Source organism: Budorcas taxicolor, chromosome X (assembly GCF_023091745.1).
Source record: "Budorcas taxicolor isolate Tak-1 chromosome X, Takin1.1, whole genome shotgun sequence".
NCBI lineage: Eukaryota > Metazoa > Chordata > Mammalia > Artiodactyla > Bovidae > Budorcas > Budorcas taxicolor.
This window is the reverse complement of record NC_068935.1, coordinates 41,814,108-41,833,199: the sequence shown is the minus strand read 5'-3', so window position 1 is coordinate 41,833,199 and position 19,092 is coordinate 41,814,108. Positions and strand designations below refer to the sequence as shown.

General features: G+C 39.3%; 1 protein-coding gene across 1 annotated transcript in view; it reads left to right on the top strand.

Moving 5' to 3' along the window:
• The window catches only part of GPC3 (glypican 3), a 459,461-nt gene that overhangs the window by 378,281 nt on the left and 62,088 nt on the right, over positions 1–19,092 (top strand). Inside the window, exon 7 of the mRNA XM_052663043.1 lies at positions 15,762–15,921. Within this exon, the coding sequence (XP_052519003.1) occupies positions 15,762–15,921 (160 nt within the window). The remainder of the gene's footprint in view (positions 1–15,761; positions 15,922–19,092) is intronic.

Here is a 19,092-nt window from a genome sequence, read left to right as displayed (position 1 = left end):
TGGCATGTGAGTTCTTCCCAGATCAGGGATCGAACAAGTGTCTCCCGCATTGGCAGACGGATTCTTCACCACTGAGCCACCAGAGAAGCCCCTAGTTATTATTTTTAAATTGCTTACTTTTCCTTTCAATTCTGTCAGTGTTTACTTCATGTCTTTTCAAGTTCTGTTGTAAGATGCATATACATTTATAATTGTAAATGATTGGTATTGACCCTCAATGTTTTTAAAAAAGGAACTTCTTTGTCTATAGCACCAATTTTTGTCTTAAAATATATCTTATCTGATATTAGTATAACAATTCTAGCTCTTTTTAAGTTACTCTTTGCATAGTATATTTTATCTTTTTACTTTCAACCTATTTTTATCTTTGAGTGTGAAGTGTGTCTCTTTAGGCAGTTTATAATTAGATCTCTGCCTTTAGATTGGAGAGTTTAATCCAATTACGGTTAATGTCATATTGATATAATGGGATTCACATCTATCATCTTGCTTGTTTTCTACATATCTTATGTCTCTTTCTCTCTATTTCTCCATTACTGCCTTTTGCATTAAATATTTTCTAGTTTGTAATTTAATTCCCTTGTCATCTATTTTATCACATTTAAAAATTATTTTATTTGTAGTTTCCCTCTGGATTACAGTTAACATCTTAACTGTAACAATTGGGCTTCCCAGGTGGCGCTTGTAGTAAAGAATCAACCTGCCAATGCAGGAGACACAAGAGTCGTGGGTTTGATCCCTGAGTTGACCAATCCCTGAGTCAAGAAGATCCCTTGGAGGAGGGCATGGCAACCCACTCAAGTATTCTTGCCTGGAAAATCCCACAGACAGAGGACCCTGGTGGGTCACAGTCCATGGGGTTGCAAAGAGTCAGACATGACTAAGGGACTGAGCATGCACAGTGATAGTTTGGATTAATATTAACTTAATGTTACTACTATATAGTTTCATTCCCTCTCTCCTCTGTGCTGTTATTACCATACACCTTATATCTTTATAAGTCCATCCATGCATAATTGTAATTATTGCTTTATGCAATTTTTCTTTAAAAGAAATAGGAGGGACTTCCCTGGTAGTCCAGTTGTTAAGATTCTGCACTTCTACCACAGGGGGTGTGGGTTCAATCCATTGTACCATTGCATGCCACATGGTACAGCCAAAGAAAAAATTAATTGAAAATAAAAATAATAAAAGAAATGGGAAAAATATTTACCAAGTAAAAATTTAATAATAATAATCTATGGAGTTACTTTTTCTAGTTTTCTTCATTTCTTCCTACAGCTTTTGGGATATTGTCTAGTATCTTTTCATTTCAGCTGAAAGGATTCCCTTTACCATTTCTTGAAGGCATGTTTAATAGTGACAAACTCCTTTACTGTTTTTCTGGAAATGTCTTCAGTTTTTTGAAGGACTGTTTTGCTGGATATAGAATTTTTGTGTGCGTGCTCAGTTATATCCGAGTCTTTGTGACCCTATGGACTGTAGCCTCCCAGGCTCCTCTGGCCATGGGATTCTCCAGACAAGAATAGTGGAGTGAGTTACTATTTCCTTCTCCAGGGAATCTTCCTGACCCAAGGATTGAGCCCACAGTCTCCTACAGCTCCTGCATTGGCTGGTGGCTTCTTTACCATGGAGCCATCAGGGAAGCCCATAGGATTCTTGGTTGACAGGGTTTTTAAAATTTTTTTTCAGCGTTTTGAATCTCTTATCCTACTGTCTTTGGCTTCTTGGTTTTTGATGAGAAATTGATTGTTAATCCTATTGATTATTGCTTGTACATGATGAGTTGTTTCTCTCACTGCTTTCATAATTCTTCCTTTGTCTTTGATTTTAAATACAGAGCTGTTAGAAATAGTAGGTTTGGATAATTATTTAACATAGAGCTAGAAAGTGGAACTTCACAAAGCAATATAGGGAATGATTTGCTCCTGTAAAAGGGAGGTAGTGTAGACAAAAGTGAAGGATCTATTTTCCCCCCTGAGCTGATAGAAAATATTTTTTCTGGCTTGTGTAACTAGAATAAGAAATAGAAGTCCAGTTGGGGGTGGCCTGGACTAGGGTCATGTTTGGGAAAGGAGAAGAATTTGTTTAGCAGTAACAGCAGCTTCCTGCAAACCCCTAGGGCCCTCTAGGTTTATATTACTAATTAAGGCAGTTATGCACTTGTTTTCCATGAATTAAGGTATCTGCATAAGTGTGAGTACCTCAGTGTGTAAATTTGTTGAATACTTTGTCTCTGATGCTGTGGGTGATGTATTTATAGCAGAAAGTCTCTGCACTGTTAACTGACAAATAATAATGCTGGAATTTAGTTCAAACTTGTAGAATCACTACATATAACATCACTGACGGTTACACTACATATTCCTGTCTCTTTGTGGAACCATGAAAACACAAGATGTCGACCATCTGAAATACATGGTAGTCCCCAAACATAATTATTGTTTAAAGATATAAAGATTATAACCAGCCTACCAAACCTCATCTTCGGGACAGCAACACATTTGAAGTTTCAGTTTAGTTGAAAGCTACCATAACTTAGGAGTTTACCATTTTTTTAACAAAATGCTTAAATGTAATGAGAGTAGGAAACAAAATGAAATTATGTGTAATTGAATGCAAATGCAAGAATTTCAGTATGATTAGCCTCTCTAAGATGTTTTCAACCAGAATTATTTGGGAATAGACAGGAAGAGATGAATGGGAGAAAATAAAGAGGTACCAATACTTTGGCAGGTGAATTTATCTACCTAATCGGAAATGGATAAGATGAGGACTTTGGAAGGTGTTATTCCACTGCTTTTTACTTCTAGAGAACTGCTTTTGGACTGTATACTTCTTGAGGGCAGGCTTCATGTTCTATTATTACCCCTTACCCATGCCAACCTGGAAACTGGCTGCCAAGTTCTCAGGAGCTACGCTGTCTTCTTCGTAGCCTGTGCTTTGGCTACTACTAAGGATCCAGGAGAACGAACCTCATCACCCTCCTTCCTGTTTTTATTTTTTATTTATTTATTTTTTCGCGTGACCCCATGGACTATAAAATCCATGGAATTCTCTAGGCCAGAATACTGGAGTGGGTAGCCTTTCCCTTCTCCAGGGGATCTTCCCAACCCAGGAATCGAAGCCAGGTCTCCTGCATGGCAGGCTGATTCTTTACCAGCTGAGCCACAAAGGAAGCCCCTGTTTTTAAGGTCATTTTGCAAGTCCCTTTGCCTCTCTCCTACCTGCTGTCAACTGATTCTCCTGTGATATCCCCAAGGATTAGGCAGCACTGGTGTGTTGAAAAGCTCTACTAACAATTGTCTGTGTGGGATTGCTGTGCTCATCTGTAAAATGGGATTGGACCATATGATCTCTCAGGTCCTTTCGAACTCAATTACCATTCCAGGTCTATGACCTGATTCCCTTAGTAACAGGTTGAATATAATGCTGATGACTTTAGGGTGCTCAATACACCTAATATCTCCATTTCTTACATTGGACACCATTCTCTGAGAGGTAAGTTCTCTGCTTCCCAACCATCTCCTTACCTGTTGCATGGGCATATGAGCTAATTTCTTCAGAGATGAAAATTACCATGGCTGTATCCAGAAATGTGTTGAATAAACAGGATGTTCACAATGTGTGCATATTACCTCCTGTATCAAAAGAGGTTAAACATTGTGGGGGAGGGAAACAGGTGTTTATTTAACAACATGTTAATATGACTAAAAAGAGTCTCAGAAGATGGTGGACAAGTCCATGTTAGAACTGATAAAGCCATTCTTACTTACTGAGCTCAATGAAGAGAAACAAATAAAGGTGAAATTATAAATATGTGTTGGCTGCAGCCTGTCATAAACTGTCCTTTTCCCCTCCCACACTTACATTCTCCTATTCCTGCTACTCTATCACTACCATCACCACCAAATAGTTGTGTGAAATAGAGAAGGAACTCAGGTAAGATAGCCAGCCAAGCTCTTCAGTTATAGTAGCAAGCAAAATGTACCTACCCATCCACCAAAAAGCCAACGAGGAAAATAATTCATCATAATCTCTGGGGCATATACATCACCAAAATAACACAGAAACAAACTCTGCCCAACACTGAGTACAAATTAGCTGGACTTGGCTACATGGTGCTCTTCCCAGACCTTGTGGTTAAATTGTAGTGAGCTTTTTAGGAAAAACAAGGGGCCTGTCTGAGAAATGGATTCCTAGGCAGAGCCAATAGGAGAAATGCTTGATGAGGTTTGGAATTTAAGAATAAGAAGCAATGATTAGAGAAACCCAGATGGGGATGAAAATGATTATATCTGTGCTAGACTCCAACTCTGCTTATTTACTTCAGAGAAGTGAAATTAATCTAAGATGTGCTACCAAGTGGCAAGTATTTCCATATACTAAATGAGTGAGTGTTTTATTTAGGGGATGAAAGGTGAGTGTGAAGGATAGTTTAGCCAAATGATAAGTAGCAGTTACTTCATAAGTATATACAATCAACCCAGCAGAAACTTCTGCAGGTGGAATTTCTAAAAGTATTTCTGTTTTGTAAATAAGTTCATTTGTATCCTAGTTTACATTCCACATATAAATGATATCATATAATATTTGTCTTTGGGTTACTTCACTTAATATGGTTATCTATAGATTCATCTATGTTGGTACATTTTGTGTTATTTCATTCTTTTTATGACAAATATGCCTTTGTATGTATGTGTGTATATATATATATGTATGTGTATTACCACATCTTCTTTATCCATTCATTTGTCAGTGGGTTGCTTCCATGTCTTGGCTATTGTGAATAATGCTGCTATGAACATTGTTGAAGAGCACCATTCTTTTGATTCATCTATTTCAACCTTTAAATCTGTTGATTCATCTATTTCAACCTTTAAAAGTATGTGATTAGATATGATTATTAAAATAATTTTACTCATGTTTTCTGTTTCCTATGGGAGCCTCCTTCCCTCTTAGGAATCTACAGCCTAAAACTTGGAAAGGGAAGGGTTTAAAGCACTCTGATTTCCAAGGAAAAAATAACTAGAAACTCAGAATCTAGTTTTTCATCAAGTCCCAGCTAATTTACTTGTACCAGAGGCACCAGGCCATTTATTACACTTCAGAATAATACAATGCAACCTTAGTTATCTGAAGCATATTTGAAATTCATATTTTTCTAAGAGTACACCAGAGAAGGAAAACGGTTTTCACTGAAAACCTATTTATCAACCCTGATCTAGACCTCACCTTTAAAGGCAGGAAGCTCTCACAGGAAAACTAGAGCCATCTCACTAACCCTTGGTGGGCCTCCTTCTGAAAGATAGTGAACCCTCTACTCTTAAAGCCCTGTGCTTGATGACATAGCTGCTGTGGTTCATTCACAGAGGTTATTTTTAGAGGCAAGAATTCTCATTTCCCAAAAGTATAACCACAAAATATCTATTCGGAATGAGTCCCATTTATACACTAGGACAACAGTAAATGTGCAGATCATGTCTGTGTAACCTCAGTTCCCTGAGGAAACGTGATATCGTAGTATACCCTCAGCCTGGGGCCTTTACCCTCCGTCAGTGGCCCTCCCACATCTAACAAGGTGATTCCTTTGGAAACCAAGTAGGGCCATGGGGTTTCACAGATGTCTTCAAAGTAAGTTTTCATTCCAGAAAAGAAGATATATTTCATCCCTGAGACTTTTCACAATTTAAAACTGACATGGGGACAAAAAGGTCACTCATCTTCAACAACGGTGGTGGCCAGGGTTGAATGCCTTCTGAGGAAAACTGGTCTTGGCGGCCTGAAAGGTTACCCTGCTGTATCTGGATTTTGCGGCCACACTGGCAAATCAGCCCAATCTGGCTGGCTCCTGGAGGCTAGGCCAGCCTTGACTCCAGCCTTAGAACCAGAACTGTGTTTGTGGGGCTTTTGGACCCCTAAAATGAGATTTATTCTAGTATTGCTAGAGACACTAAAGGAGGTCATTACAGAGCACGGAACTGACCCCCATTAGGCCAACTAATCTAGAAACAGAAGACCCATCTGGGGATTGGAAGAGGCTCTCCAGGTAGCCTTAAGGAACCATGTTCAGCCCCTTAGTGCTTTGGTTGGTTTTGGCTACCTCCTTTGAATTAGTTGGTTCATTTGCTTAAAAAGATTAATTTCCTGCCTTCTTCTTTCACTTTATCCCACTTTATCAGAGGAGGGGGCTCCCTCAGCCAGGGGGGAGTAAAGGACCTGCTCGCAGTCAGTCACTCAGTATATCTGTACATCTGTCTACCCTCAGTATATCCAAGGCTCCCTGGCAGGAATCAGCTAAAATCATGCGAAAGCAATAGCAATGGCTTATCAGACCAGGGTCGAAGAGAGGGAGATTGAGAGAACCAAAATTCGGTGAATAAATTGCTTGTTTATTTGGTTAGCCCTTTGGTTCATTCATTCTTTCAATCACCAAGCATTTCCTAAGCACCTGTTATGTGTCAGGAACTGTGCTAGTCCCAGGGCCATACCCTTCCAATTTAGTGCTGGAGTACAAAAGCCTTCCCCCCTGGCCCCATTCCAAATCCTAACCACCTTAAAGTACCTTGAACTTTTTCAAGGTAAAAATGAGTACATTGCCTCACATATCCCTCAGCTCCAAGTTCTTTATTTAAAAAAATGAACCTAATAATACTTGCCCTGCTGCCTTACAGGGGTGTAGGATGGATCCACTGAGAAAATAGAAATACTTTTAATTATAAAAATAATGAAATGCTGATAGTAATGACACAATAACTAAGATTTATTGAGAGCTTATAGGCTTCCCGGTAGTAAAGAATCTGCCTGCCAATGCAGTAGACATGGCTTCGATCCCTGGATTGGGAAGATCCCCTGGAGAAGGAATTGGCAACCCACTCCGGTATTCTTGCCTAGACAATTCCATGGACAGGGGAGCCTGGTGGGCTACAGTCCATAGGATTGCAAAGAATCGGACATGACCGAGCGACTAAACAAGTGTTCCACAGAACAAGTCTTACCCAGGCCATAGCTGAATGTTAACTGGAACCAAAAATTCAGGATTCATGCTCTTCAGAGATTCAGATCTTATAAATGTATTATTTTAATATAAAATTTAATACACTATTGTGTAACTACTTACTATATGCCAGATACTAAGCTTAGTGCTTTACATGGATTACTTCATTTTATCCCCATGATAATGCAATGTGGGAGATAGGAATAGGTATTATTAAACACATTTTATAGATAAGAAATATAAGACTCAGAGAGGTGAAAGAATAACTTGCTTATAGTAACAAAGCTAGTAAATGATAAAGTCTAGATTTGAATACAAGTTTTCTTTCTCTGCTGCTGCTGCTGCTGCTGCTGCTAAGTCACTTCAGTCGTGTCCGACTCTGTGCGAACCCATAGACGGCAGCCCACCAGGCTCCGCCATCCCTGGGATTCTCCAGGCAAGAACACTGGAGTGGGCTGCCGTTTCCTTCTCCAATGCATGAAAGTGAAAAGTGAAAGTGAAGTCGCTCAGTCGTGTCCGACTCTTCGCGACCCCATGGACTGCAGCCTACCAGGCTCCTCCGTCCATAGGATTTTCCAGGCAAGAGTACTGGAGTGGGGTGCCATTGCCTTCTCCTTGCCTCCTCTTAGAAACGTGCAAAACTCTACAGTTCTAAGCTATTATTAATAAATAATATTATTGTAGCTATTTTTATTTTAAGGCAGTGGACAGCTTCCTAAAACTGCAGAGAACCTTTTCTACCACTAGGAGGGAGCCCCATAGGAATAGTTTTAATTTCATCCCAAGTTTGCTTCTCTCACATCCTGACTTGTTTTACTATCCAGGTACTTATTGAATTGGGAGGACTTATTTTCACACGTTTCCACTACATTAACAAACATCAAGTAAGAATCAGGGAAGCTAGAAGTGGTAGAGAAAGCATGTGCTGTGGGTAAGAGGCAGAAGTGGAAGCAATGCCCAGGCAAGAGTGTATCTGGGTGTGGGTGGCCTTCTGACTTGACACCACGTGAAAGCACAGCCTCTGACAGGTCCCATTGCTATTTATTACTGCACATTTCTCTCTCTGCATGCATCCTAGTGCACAGACCCTTATCTTCCTGGGAGCATCCAGAGGCTTTCCCCAGACTCTTAAAAATATTTCACCCACCCTCTCTCCTGGTGCCTCGGTATTTGGCCATGGAGTGTTATTTGTTTTGCTTCACAAGGCATCTGTAATAAGCTCTACATGGTGGCTACTGCGCCTGCTACTGCTTCTCCTCTTCCTCCCTTTCCTCATCTTTACAATCATCACCATCAACCTCAGCAACAGAGTTAACACTTTTGAGCCTTGCCAGGCAATGTGCTAAGCACTTTATACCCATTCTTCTATTTATTCATTCATCCATTTAATGAATATTTAGTAAATGTTTACTTTCTACCAAACACTGCACTACACACTGGTAATTGAAACAGACGGTTATTTCTTCTGTTAGTGGGGGTGCAACAGGGGACTATATAATTACAAACTGTGGAAAGTTCTATGAAAGAAAGATACATGGGACTATGAAAGGTGAAAGGTACTATTGAATTTAAATCTTCAACAACCCTGTGAAGTTAATAAATAGCATTATCCTCTATTTTATGGGCATGGAAACTGAGACTCGAAGAGGTTGAGTGACTTGCCCAGAGTAACACAGATAGTAAATAGACTGAATAGAGATTCAAATCCATGCTGGTCAGATTCCAGAGCTCACACTCTTAAGGGCTATATTTTATTGCCTCTCCAATGTGTGAAGTGCCTATATAGCCATTCATTCTAGCCCTATGCACTTTGGTTCTGGCTTCTTCTCAAACGTGTGGAGTTGCAATTGTTTCCAATTAGTTGTGGCTGTGGTTTGGTGCATTAGTTCAAAGAAACTGTGCACGCAAAGCAGAGGTCACGTGCCCTAGGTCTCGTGGATGTGCACAGCGTATAAATAATAATGGCATTCCTCCAAAGCTGGGATTCATTGGAGCCACTACATTTGTTTCCCATTAGCTTATGCTACTCAAATACAAACAGTAAAGCATGTATTTACATTGCTGTGGACATGGAAAGCTGAGCCCCCAAAGCATTCCTTGCAGGTTGTATAATGCTGAGCACCCAAATAGTTCAAAGTCAGTTTTGTAAGCCCAGCTCAATAGCTTTAAAAGGTAACCTGGATTCCAGATATTTTGAAAAATGCCTAGAGAGTGAGTGGCCAAAAGAGACAAAACTAGCTAAATCCTCAAAATATGTACCAAGCCCCATATTTGTAGTATCTACTTTGTTATTTGTCCTTTATTTTTAAAATGCTAAAGCGCTTGAAGTCAAGAAAACTCATAGCCATGTAGCAGCAGTGATGGAATTCTCCATTTTATTCTAACCAGCTGTCTGAAGCTTTTCAAAACAAACGTGTTTGTGATAAGATGGTTTGGTTCATTAAGACACAGGAGATGCGAGGCTGGGAAAAAAGCAGGAGGCATCCGATGTCATTATCTCTCCCTCCACCCCTGTCCCCCCAACCAGCTCTCCCAGCCAGTAACAGAAGGCTTTCCCATCAAGGTATAGTTCATGGATAGTATCTGAGAAAATGAGATTGAACTGGAAACTATCTTAGGTAGAGAAGTCAAGATGACAAAAAATGTGAGTGAAGGCCCCATTAGTTGATGGCTTTACCTAAGAGAGCATAGGTTTGTTGTTGTTGTTGTTGTTTTTTGAAGACCTGTGGACTTGGAAGCAGAAGACTAGTTTTAATGAGGACTCTATCACTTACTTAGTGCTTGGTCTAGTCTTATCTCCTCTCCGAGCCTCCCTTGACATGGGAAATGGGGATGGCAATCTTCCTTGTTTATACAAATTGATAGGGTGGATTTGAGGATTACATGAAAGAACATATGTTAAGTCCTAGCAAAGTGTGTGGCTGATAAGGTCCATATCTTTACAATCAAGAGAATTCCAAGAGGCACATTACTTATACCATATAGGCAGATCGAGAATTGCTGCTCTCTCTGGTATAATTTCAGCATATTTGATCCCCCTAAGAACAACAAGTACGTCGTTTGATCTTTGTTCTGTCAACCAAGCATGAAAAGAGCTTTGGCCAAATCACACTGTCCCATGCTGCAGTGTTCTTTTGTTATCTTGGCTATGGTTTTAAGAACATGAAATTGCTGTACTCTAGAAAGCCTTTTTTGCTCTGATGCGGTGGTTCTAATTTTCTTAAGTAATTGTTCGAGGCCTGTTTCCTTTTATCACACAACCCTGAATACCTGTTCCAAGGAAACTTAAATATTTCACTTTGTAATCCTGAAGTCACTCACTTTATACAAGAGTATTTTCATTAACTACAAAGACAAAAGGTCATGATGTCCATACCTAAGTAAAAAGGAAATCATCAGATTTTTAATAAAATGGCTTGAAGAACACGCATTAAGGATTCAGACACCTGTGGAGCTGAGGTGACTCTTGTCCAAAGACGGTGTCACTGGGTTTCCGGGAGGTAGAGTAACACTAGAGTAGCCCCTCTTAAAGTGTAGTCTGTGGTTCACTCACAGGAAGGTGGGGACAGGGCAGGGTGGGGCTGTGCTCCACCCGAGACCTACTCAATTAAAAGCTCTGTGGCTGGGGCCTGGAAGCTGGAGTTTTTAACAAACATCCTAGGTGATTCAGATGGAAATTGTCGAAGACTCACTCTCGTGGTGTATAAAAATGTACATACCATTTGACCCAGTAATCCTACTAATGGGAAACTAAGGAAATAATCCAAAATATGGAAAGAACTATTGAATACTCCTGATGATCCATCTTTATTTATAGGAGCAAAAGAACTAGAAGCAATGTAATATTTTCAAAGTTAGGAAAATGGTTAGGTCGATTTTGGTAGATCCCTGGAGGGCACTGTGTAGGTGTTTTAAACACATTTGAAGTATTACATTGATCACATTTATTCATTACAACAATTCTAGGAGACAGGCACTTTCCTCATTTTACAAATGAGGACTTTGAGGTTTAGGGAGATTAAACAGCAAAGTTAGTAAGTGGAAAAAAAGAAGTTAATAAGGGGAAAAGCCAGGATTCTAACTCGAGTCAGTCTAAATTCTAAAATGCAAGTTCAACTGTGTAAAAATACAGCCGTTAGAAACAAACCCTACCCTCGAAAACCAAACACTGGTTCTTAAAGTTTGGAAATTGGAATTTCCCCCTTATATCCCTTTCTTTCATCTTTCTATTTTAATACTTACATAATGAAAATATGACATCATAAAATAAAAACTGTATATTTAAGCAACTGTGAAAGTTTCATGTGAGTCAACAGAGTAGCAAGGGGGGTAGAAAATGGAAAAAGCTGCGCAGTGGAAAGGTCTCATGTACTTCTCGCTAAGGCCGGCCGAATGATGCAAGGCAGAAATGTCAGGTTTAGTGAATGTTTCAGTGGGGTCGTGGAGCAAAATCATCAGACCAGTGTTTTAATAAGATAGTTTACATTAATAATCATTATTCTGAGCCCTGGCTTTTAAAAAGCTAATAGGATATTGTCCTTTGAAAATGGCAAACAGTTAATCAAAAGCATTAGGCACCTGAAGTTAACTGTACACGGTCCTCATAACTTTCCTTTCATAAAGTGAGCGTTCAGTCTGGAAGACATTGTAAAGAGTGAGAGAGGGAACGAAAAGGTCAATATTGTGAATTGTAATTAGCTGATTTGATTTCTGTGCCAAATTCCAGGCTGTACTAAATTCACAGTCCTCACTGGCAACTCCTCATCACTGACACATTACCCTTCTTTCAACACTCTGGCGCTTCAGAGTCCTTTAAGACTTTTGCATTAACAATAGCTTTCTAGGTTTGGATTGGTTTTGTTAATGAGGGTTAGGCTCATCAACAACGTCTATGTAATATGGTTGGAAAGTGTGCTGTAATCCTTCTTCAATGCTGAAGTTGTCACCCAAGTGGGAGTAATTTAAGAACTAAAGAAGTAATTTCACTGGCAAAGTTTTAAAGTTTTTTTTTTTTTTAATTGCACTTAAAAATACCAGGGAATACTGGAGGCATTGTACACGAGGTTGGAAAACAGCCTCTCAAAGATTAGCTACAGATCTTAGCCAGGGTCGTCCAAAAGCCTTTAGCTATTCATTTACAAGTTTTTCTATAATTCATCTGTGCTTTGGCTTTCTCTTTTTTTATGAGGTTGTGGAAGTAGCTCTTAGAGAATGAAATATGCCATGCCACTTCCTTTTGCTTCAGTTCAATAGCACTGAAGTGCTACTGAATGCCTGTCATGTGCCAGGGGCTTCCCTGGTAGCTCAGTGGTAAAGAGCCTGCCTGCCAGTGCAGGAGATACGGGTTCGATCCCTGGGTCTGGAAAATCCCCTGGAGGAGGAAATGGCAACCCATTCCAGTATTCTTGCCTGGAGAATCCCATGGACAGAGAAGCCTGGAAAGCTACAGTCTATGGGGTCACAAAAGAGTTGGCTATAACTTAGTGACTAAACAACAACTATGTACCAGACACTGCCTTAAATGGTATGGGGTTCAAAGATAAATAAGGCATTCACTGTCTGGTGGTGGAGTGAAGCCACATGTACAATAAATAATACCAGGTTGCATTCATAAAGTGCTATTTGGGAGGTACAGATACAGGGAGCAGTGCTGGAAGAGGGAAAGGGAGAATTATAATGACCATCTGTGGTGGCCAAGAAGGCTTTATTAAGGAAGTGACATTTGAACTTGGCTTGAAAGGATGGAGTGCTTTCAATAGACGGAAATGAAAACAACTCACATTAGGTGCTCAATTAATGTTTGCTGAAGGGATTAATAAAAGGCACAGATGTGAGATGTGCTTGAGAAACAGCAAGTCCACAAAGCTGTATCTAACCACAGATTCCCCTTATGTGAACAATTCGAATTCAGGTAATCTGTGACATACATGAAAGATGTATTTTTCAAAATTGACCTTAAAACATGTATGTCAAAAGCAGTTTTCCCATACATTTCATAATGGTAATGGAAGCAATTAGGGTGGTTTGGTCAAACTGAAATGACATTATCGTCTAGGTAGTAGCACTCAAATAGTTAATGAACCCTGGTAATCCATGAAACCCAAGGATCCAGACAGTCAAAATGACTTGCACAATACTAAGTATTATTTGCCTTTTTCACTGTGCTGATATTTGCACTGATGGTACAGAAGCAATAGTGAGTACAACTGTTAGTACCACAGTATGAATCAAGGCAGTGATACCAAATTGTACTCGTAATCATTACACTTGCAGGAAAATAAAAGGCACTCCACTTAAGAATATCATTGCTAAAGCAGTAAAAATCATTAATATATTAAACCTTAACAATTGAGTGAACTTTAAAAAAAATATTCTGTGTTATGACATTTGACTTACGTGTAAGGTACTTATGCTACAAACTGTGTTGATACGTGTCTTAAGGAAAAGCATTTGTGAGATTATTTAAGCCATGAGCTAAATTAGCCTTTTTTACTGACTGACAAACTATGGTTATGCAGGCTTCAGTATTTATTAGACATTTTGTTTGAAAGGAACAAAGAGAGCCTGACAGTTAAAGGAAATACTGACAGTGTTTGTTGCCAAGGATAAAATTCAAACTTTAAAGAGTAAATTAAAATTTTGGAAAACTTGTATCTACCACCATGACCTTGAGAGCTTCCCAGTGCTTCAAAGACTTTTTAAATGAGATTGGAGGTGATGTTAATGAATGTGATTTTTAAAATATCATATAATGAAAGGTGTCAACATTTGGGATACCTGCAGAGCTCAGTGAACCAGTATTTTCCAGATGATCTGTGCATGATGAGACAGAATGGGTAAAAGGCCCATTCAAAATTCAAAATATACCAATGGATTTTAATGTAACATAACATGAAAAGTTTACTTATATGGTTTCATATTTAACATTGCAAGTAACCTTTTTCACTAGTTGAGTTTTTATGTAGTTTCAATGAAAACTATCCAGAATTATCTGAAAAGGCTACTCTTAATAAAATACTTCTGTCTTTTCCTATTACATACCTGTGAGAAGCTGGATTTTCTGCAGATGTTTCAACTGAAACAACATATAACAACAGATTGAAGGGAGAAGTAGATATGATAATCCAGGTATCATATGAAGCTAGATATTAAAGATACTTGGAAAAATGTAAAACTATGCCAGCCTTCCTTCTAATGGTTTTATGTCAGGGGAAAATATATTTCTTTTTCATTAAAAATGCTATTTATGTTAACATGTTATGGGTTTTTTATTTGCTATGTTTAAATTAGTTTTTAAATATTTCTTTTAATTTCTCAGTTGTAATTTCTGAGATGGTAATGTTGATAGATACAACTGTATAATTAAAAGTTCCCTGATATTCCCAATAAGAGTATAAAGGGGTCCTGAAATCTAAATGTTGGAGAACTGCTGGTCTAGCTTATCCCAGCCTTTGTGTCTATATTATATGTTTAGATGCGTAGGATGGGGGAAAGGGTAGAGAAGGAAATGTGTTTAGAGTTTGATGGTGGAGATGGTGCTGGAGTAGAAGATGATAGAGGGGTTGGCTTCACTGATACCATTAGAGGCTGTTGGCCAGGAAAGAACCAGCTTTTCATTGTGGATTTTTCTTTCTTTGCTTAGAAAGAGAAACAAACCTGCAGAGTCACATTTCTCTATGGTATATAGCTTGTTCCAAGTAGATCATGGTGTAACAGCTAAATCACAGGTGGAGAGCAGAAAAGTATATTTTGCAGGGACAGTGAACACAGTGAAACCCACGGCAACCAAAATGTGCCTGTGTACATATGCAGCGTTTCTTTTCTTGGATACCTGCTCTGCAATTGTGAAAGTCTCACTTTCTGCATATCCACATCTTTTGTTGTCCATTATTTAAAAATAGGAGGTGGACTGATATTTAGGACTAAACATGGATGGTGGGGCAGAAGCTACAGTAGGAATAGAGGGTGTTGGAATACAGCCTTGGAGAGAGATGGTGAGGAAAAGTAAAAGTGCCCTCAGAAGACCACTCATGCTGTGAGCTGGGCTTCTGAGTCTGTGGTGAGACTTTGGGAGGTGGAAGTCACCCTAAAATTAAAAAGGCCTTGACTGTGTGACTGAAAGGCCAGATACTGCACAGCAAAACAGGCATGCCTCTTATTAGTTATGTGATCTACAGTAAAGCAGAATGAATTTCAAAGCATCTTATTGAAACTGTAGAGGATGGAGATTTTAAGTTTTTCAAGTGGTCAGGGCATGGTATGGAACAATTAATTATAAGTATTCATCTAAATGTGTATAAAATGTCACTGCCATTTTCTTCATGTGGTGGGATGCATTTGCTGATTTAATTAGGTGAATGTAAATACAGATCTAGTGGACTTTCACAGGCATCTTTTCTGAACTTGGTGTTCTCTCAGCCTATAAATATGCTTTGCCTATCATCACTTAGTTCCTCATCAGTGACTTCTCCTCCCACGGAGGCTTAAGACATGGGAAAGTTTTGATACAATATTCAGTCTGGCTACTGATGGTGGAAGTAGAGTGGAAGAGTGGAGAATCATGTGAAATGCTATGGAAAGGTCCATAAGTATGCAGCTCTAAAGAGTATAAGCGATGTATGTCTATGTAAGTTTGAAAATGATTTTTAAAACTTTCTGTGTAGCTCTTTTTCCCATTTTAAAATGCTTCCCGTTATCAACACACTGTCTTAGACCTACCTGAGAAATACGGAAAGTTGCTGCAATCCTGGTTGTTTTCTTTCAGCTCCTGAGGACCATGTCTGTACCCAAAGGCAGAGTTCTGGATAAAAACCTTGATGAGGAAGGGCTTGAAAGTGGAGACTGTGGCGATGATGAAGACGAGTGCATCGGAGGCTCTGGCGATGGAATGATGAAAGTGAAGAACCAGCTCCGCTTCCTTGCAGGTAAGTGATTAGTGCTGGTTCAAATCTGAGCTAAAATCATGATGCTTGGGAATTAAATACCAATTGAATCTGCTCTTTATAACTTCACTAAAATCTCTGTAACACACAATACCATCAAGGAAAGGCAACACTTTAGAAAAATGAAGTTTTCAGGTAGCTTTTTAAAAAATCTCTGGACCTAAAAGGGTAACTTCCTGTTTTTCATTGTCTAAAATGAACTGACCTAAATCAGTTGGCTTTGTTTCCTACTGGAAGTTTCCTTGGTTCTTCTCAGTTATAAAAAGAGATGCAAAAAGAAATGCAATCTTGAGAGCCTAGTGAAAAGCCAATGATGGGGTAACTTTCAAAGAAAAGACATTAGGGGACCTTCTCCTCTTAGAATGTCATATTTAGTTTTTTCCACTAGTAGTTTAGCACTGATAGGCTATGCTACATAACTGTATAGCTACATGAAAACAAGTAGAAGAAAAATAGAGAGCTGATGCTGCCAAGAAGGCAAAACAACCATAACAAAAAATATTTCTTCACAAGCCACATTTGTATCAATTAGCCCAATGTACAAAATGCTTTCGTATGGATAGGCATTCTTGTTTCCATTTATACAGAGAGATAAAGTAGTGTATGACTACAAGAAAATTGGGGCTCAGAGAAGAAATGAGATTCATCCAAATGAAAGAGCTAGAAATCCAACTTGGGTCTCAAGACTTCTGGTGTCCGTTCTTCCTTCTGCAATGCACAGCCGTCTCCTTGAAACCCTATTGCCCGTGGCCTCTGAGACCCTACAAGCTCCTCCTTCTGTTTCAACCTCTTTCCTTCCCTATTTCTTTCTAATGCTGTCCTGAAACTGAGTCTCTTCTTAAGCTTCTATGTTTTCTCACTTCTCCAGAGAAAATACGTATCTTATCTACTTTGGCTATTTCAAAAATTTTTTTAATGATTTCTGTAAGTTCTTTTTTTTTTTTAAATTCCGGCAAAAAGAATCTGATATGAAATCTACCCTGTTAATAAACTTTTTCAAATATTTTTTTTGACTGTACCAAGTCTTTAATTGCAGCATATAAGAATTTTGATCTTCATTGTGGCATGTAGGATCCTTAGTTGCAGCATGTGAACCCTTAGTTGTGGGATGTAGGATCTAGTTCCCTGACCAGGGTTGGAACCTGGGCCCCCTGCCTTGGGAGCACAGAGTCTTAGCCACTGGACCACCAGGGAAGTCCCTCATAACAAACTTTTAAGTGTACAGTATTGTTATTAATAGTAATATACAGATTATACAGCAGATCTCTAGACTTCTTCATTTGTGTGACTGAAAATCTGTCCCCATTAAACACTAACTTCCCTTTCCCCCTCCCTCAGTCCCTGGCACCAGCATTTGACTTTCTGCATCTATGAGTTTGGCTTCTTAGCTCCTCATAGAAGTGGAGTCACGTAGTCTTTCTGTGACTGGCTTATTTCACTCAGCATGATGTCCTCAAGTTTCATCCACATTGTAGTGTATGACTACAGGATTTCCCTCTTCTTAAGGCTAAATAATGTTCCACTGTATGCCTGTCCATGATTACTTTATTCCTTTAGCCATCAGTGGACATTTAGGCTGTTTCTACCTCTTGGCTGTTGTGGTTAATGCTGCAGTGAACATTCTTTAAGTATTATACCACTGTGGGGATAACTCATAAAATCATTACCTCCAGCCTTCACTGGTCTCCAGAGCTACCTTCCCAGATCTCCAGCTGCTTACTAGCTTTCTTCTTCCTGACTTTCCCACCATTACCCCTAACTCTATGTATCATAAATCAAACTTAACAATAGACCATCTCAAACTGGTTCCTCCCTTAATATCATTATTTTTCTAATGCCACTACCATTATCCCAGTCACTGAGGCTTAAAACTGAAGTCATCTTTGACTCGTCTCCCTTGACTTTCATATACAATTGGGCACCAAATCTCTGTAGATGATTTATCTTTTTTTTTTTTTTTCCTGCTTCTCTCACTGTTTCCTTTCTATCCTCCCTTCCTCACATCCCCCACCCCCACATATGCTAAGATCACATCGTAAGTGGTCTCCAGGCTTCTAGGCTAAGCCAGGAGTATTGAGAGCCTTAGGCTAACAGATTAGAGAACAAAGAATCAGACTCAGGCAGAAGATTCCACCAAATTCACCTTGTACAGCTGCCAGGTTAATCTTTCTAAAGCATCTCCTACCTCTTCCTAGCTCAGCTACCTTCATCCTGTCCCTGTTGCCTGGAGGGTTATGCTCAGACTCCTTAGCAGAGTTCTGAGGGCTTTCTGGTCTAGCCTAAAGTATCCTTCCCGTGTCATTTCCCACCACTAGCCCCACAGCAACCCTACTCTTCAGAAAGAGCAAACCATACTCATCCCCCAGGAGCTGAATTGACATACTGTTCTTATTCCTGTCTTCAAATGTTCCTCACATTTATTTCTATGTACATACCCTTTTATTTTCTATTGAATCACACCCATCCCTAAAAGTACATTTCAAATATTATGCAGTGAAAATATTTTTAGGGGTCGAGTAAATTTGTATTTGAATTCTGGGTCTATTCCTTATGAGCTAGAAGGACCTGGGTCAGTTCTTAACCTCCTAGCTAAATCTGCATTCCCTCATCCATCAAAAGGGGTTCCACTTGATTCATCCATCAGTAAGCAACTAGTTCAGGATCAAATCAAGGGGAAAAGTTTGTGAAGCAGCTGTCCCAGTATCTGCAACATACTGGGTGCTCCATAATTGTTCGTTTCCTTCAATGAAATCTTTCACAACCATCTCATTGCATACTTATCGCTGCCCTCTGAATTACGAAAACAAATTCTGCCAATACTTGCAAGAAATAGTCTGCACTGGCTCGCAAGTTCCATTCCTAAGGCATAACATGGTCACTCAGAGCCTGGCATCCTACAGAAAGAATGTTGAGTAAACATAATAACTAAAACTCATAGAAGGTTTTGTTTATTAGACACTTACCATGCTGCAAGTGCTGTGCCAGAAGTTCACACACGTCGCCTCACGTCATTTTCACAACACCACTATTATTATTGCCACTTTACAGATGAGAAAACTGATGCTGGAAGAGGTAGAGTAATTTGCTTAAGGTCATGCAGTGGCTAAGGTCGGAGTCAGGATTCAGAGTCAGGATTCAGAGTCAGGCAGTCAG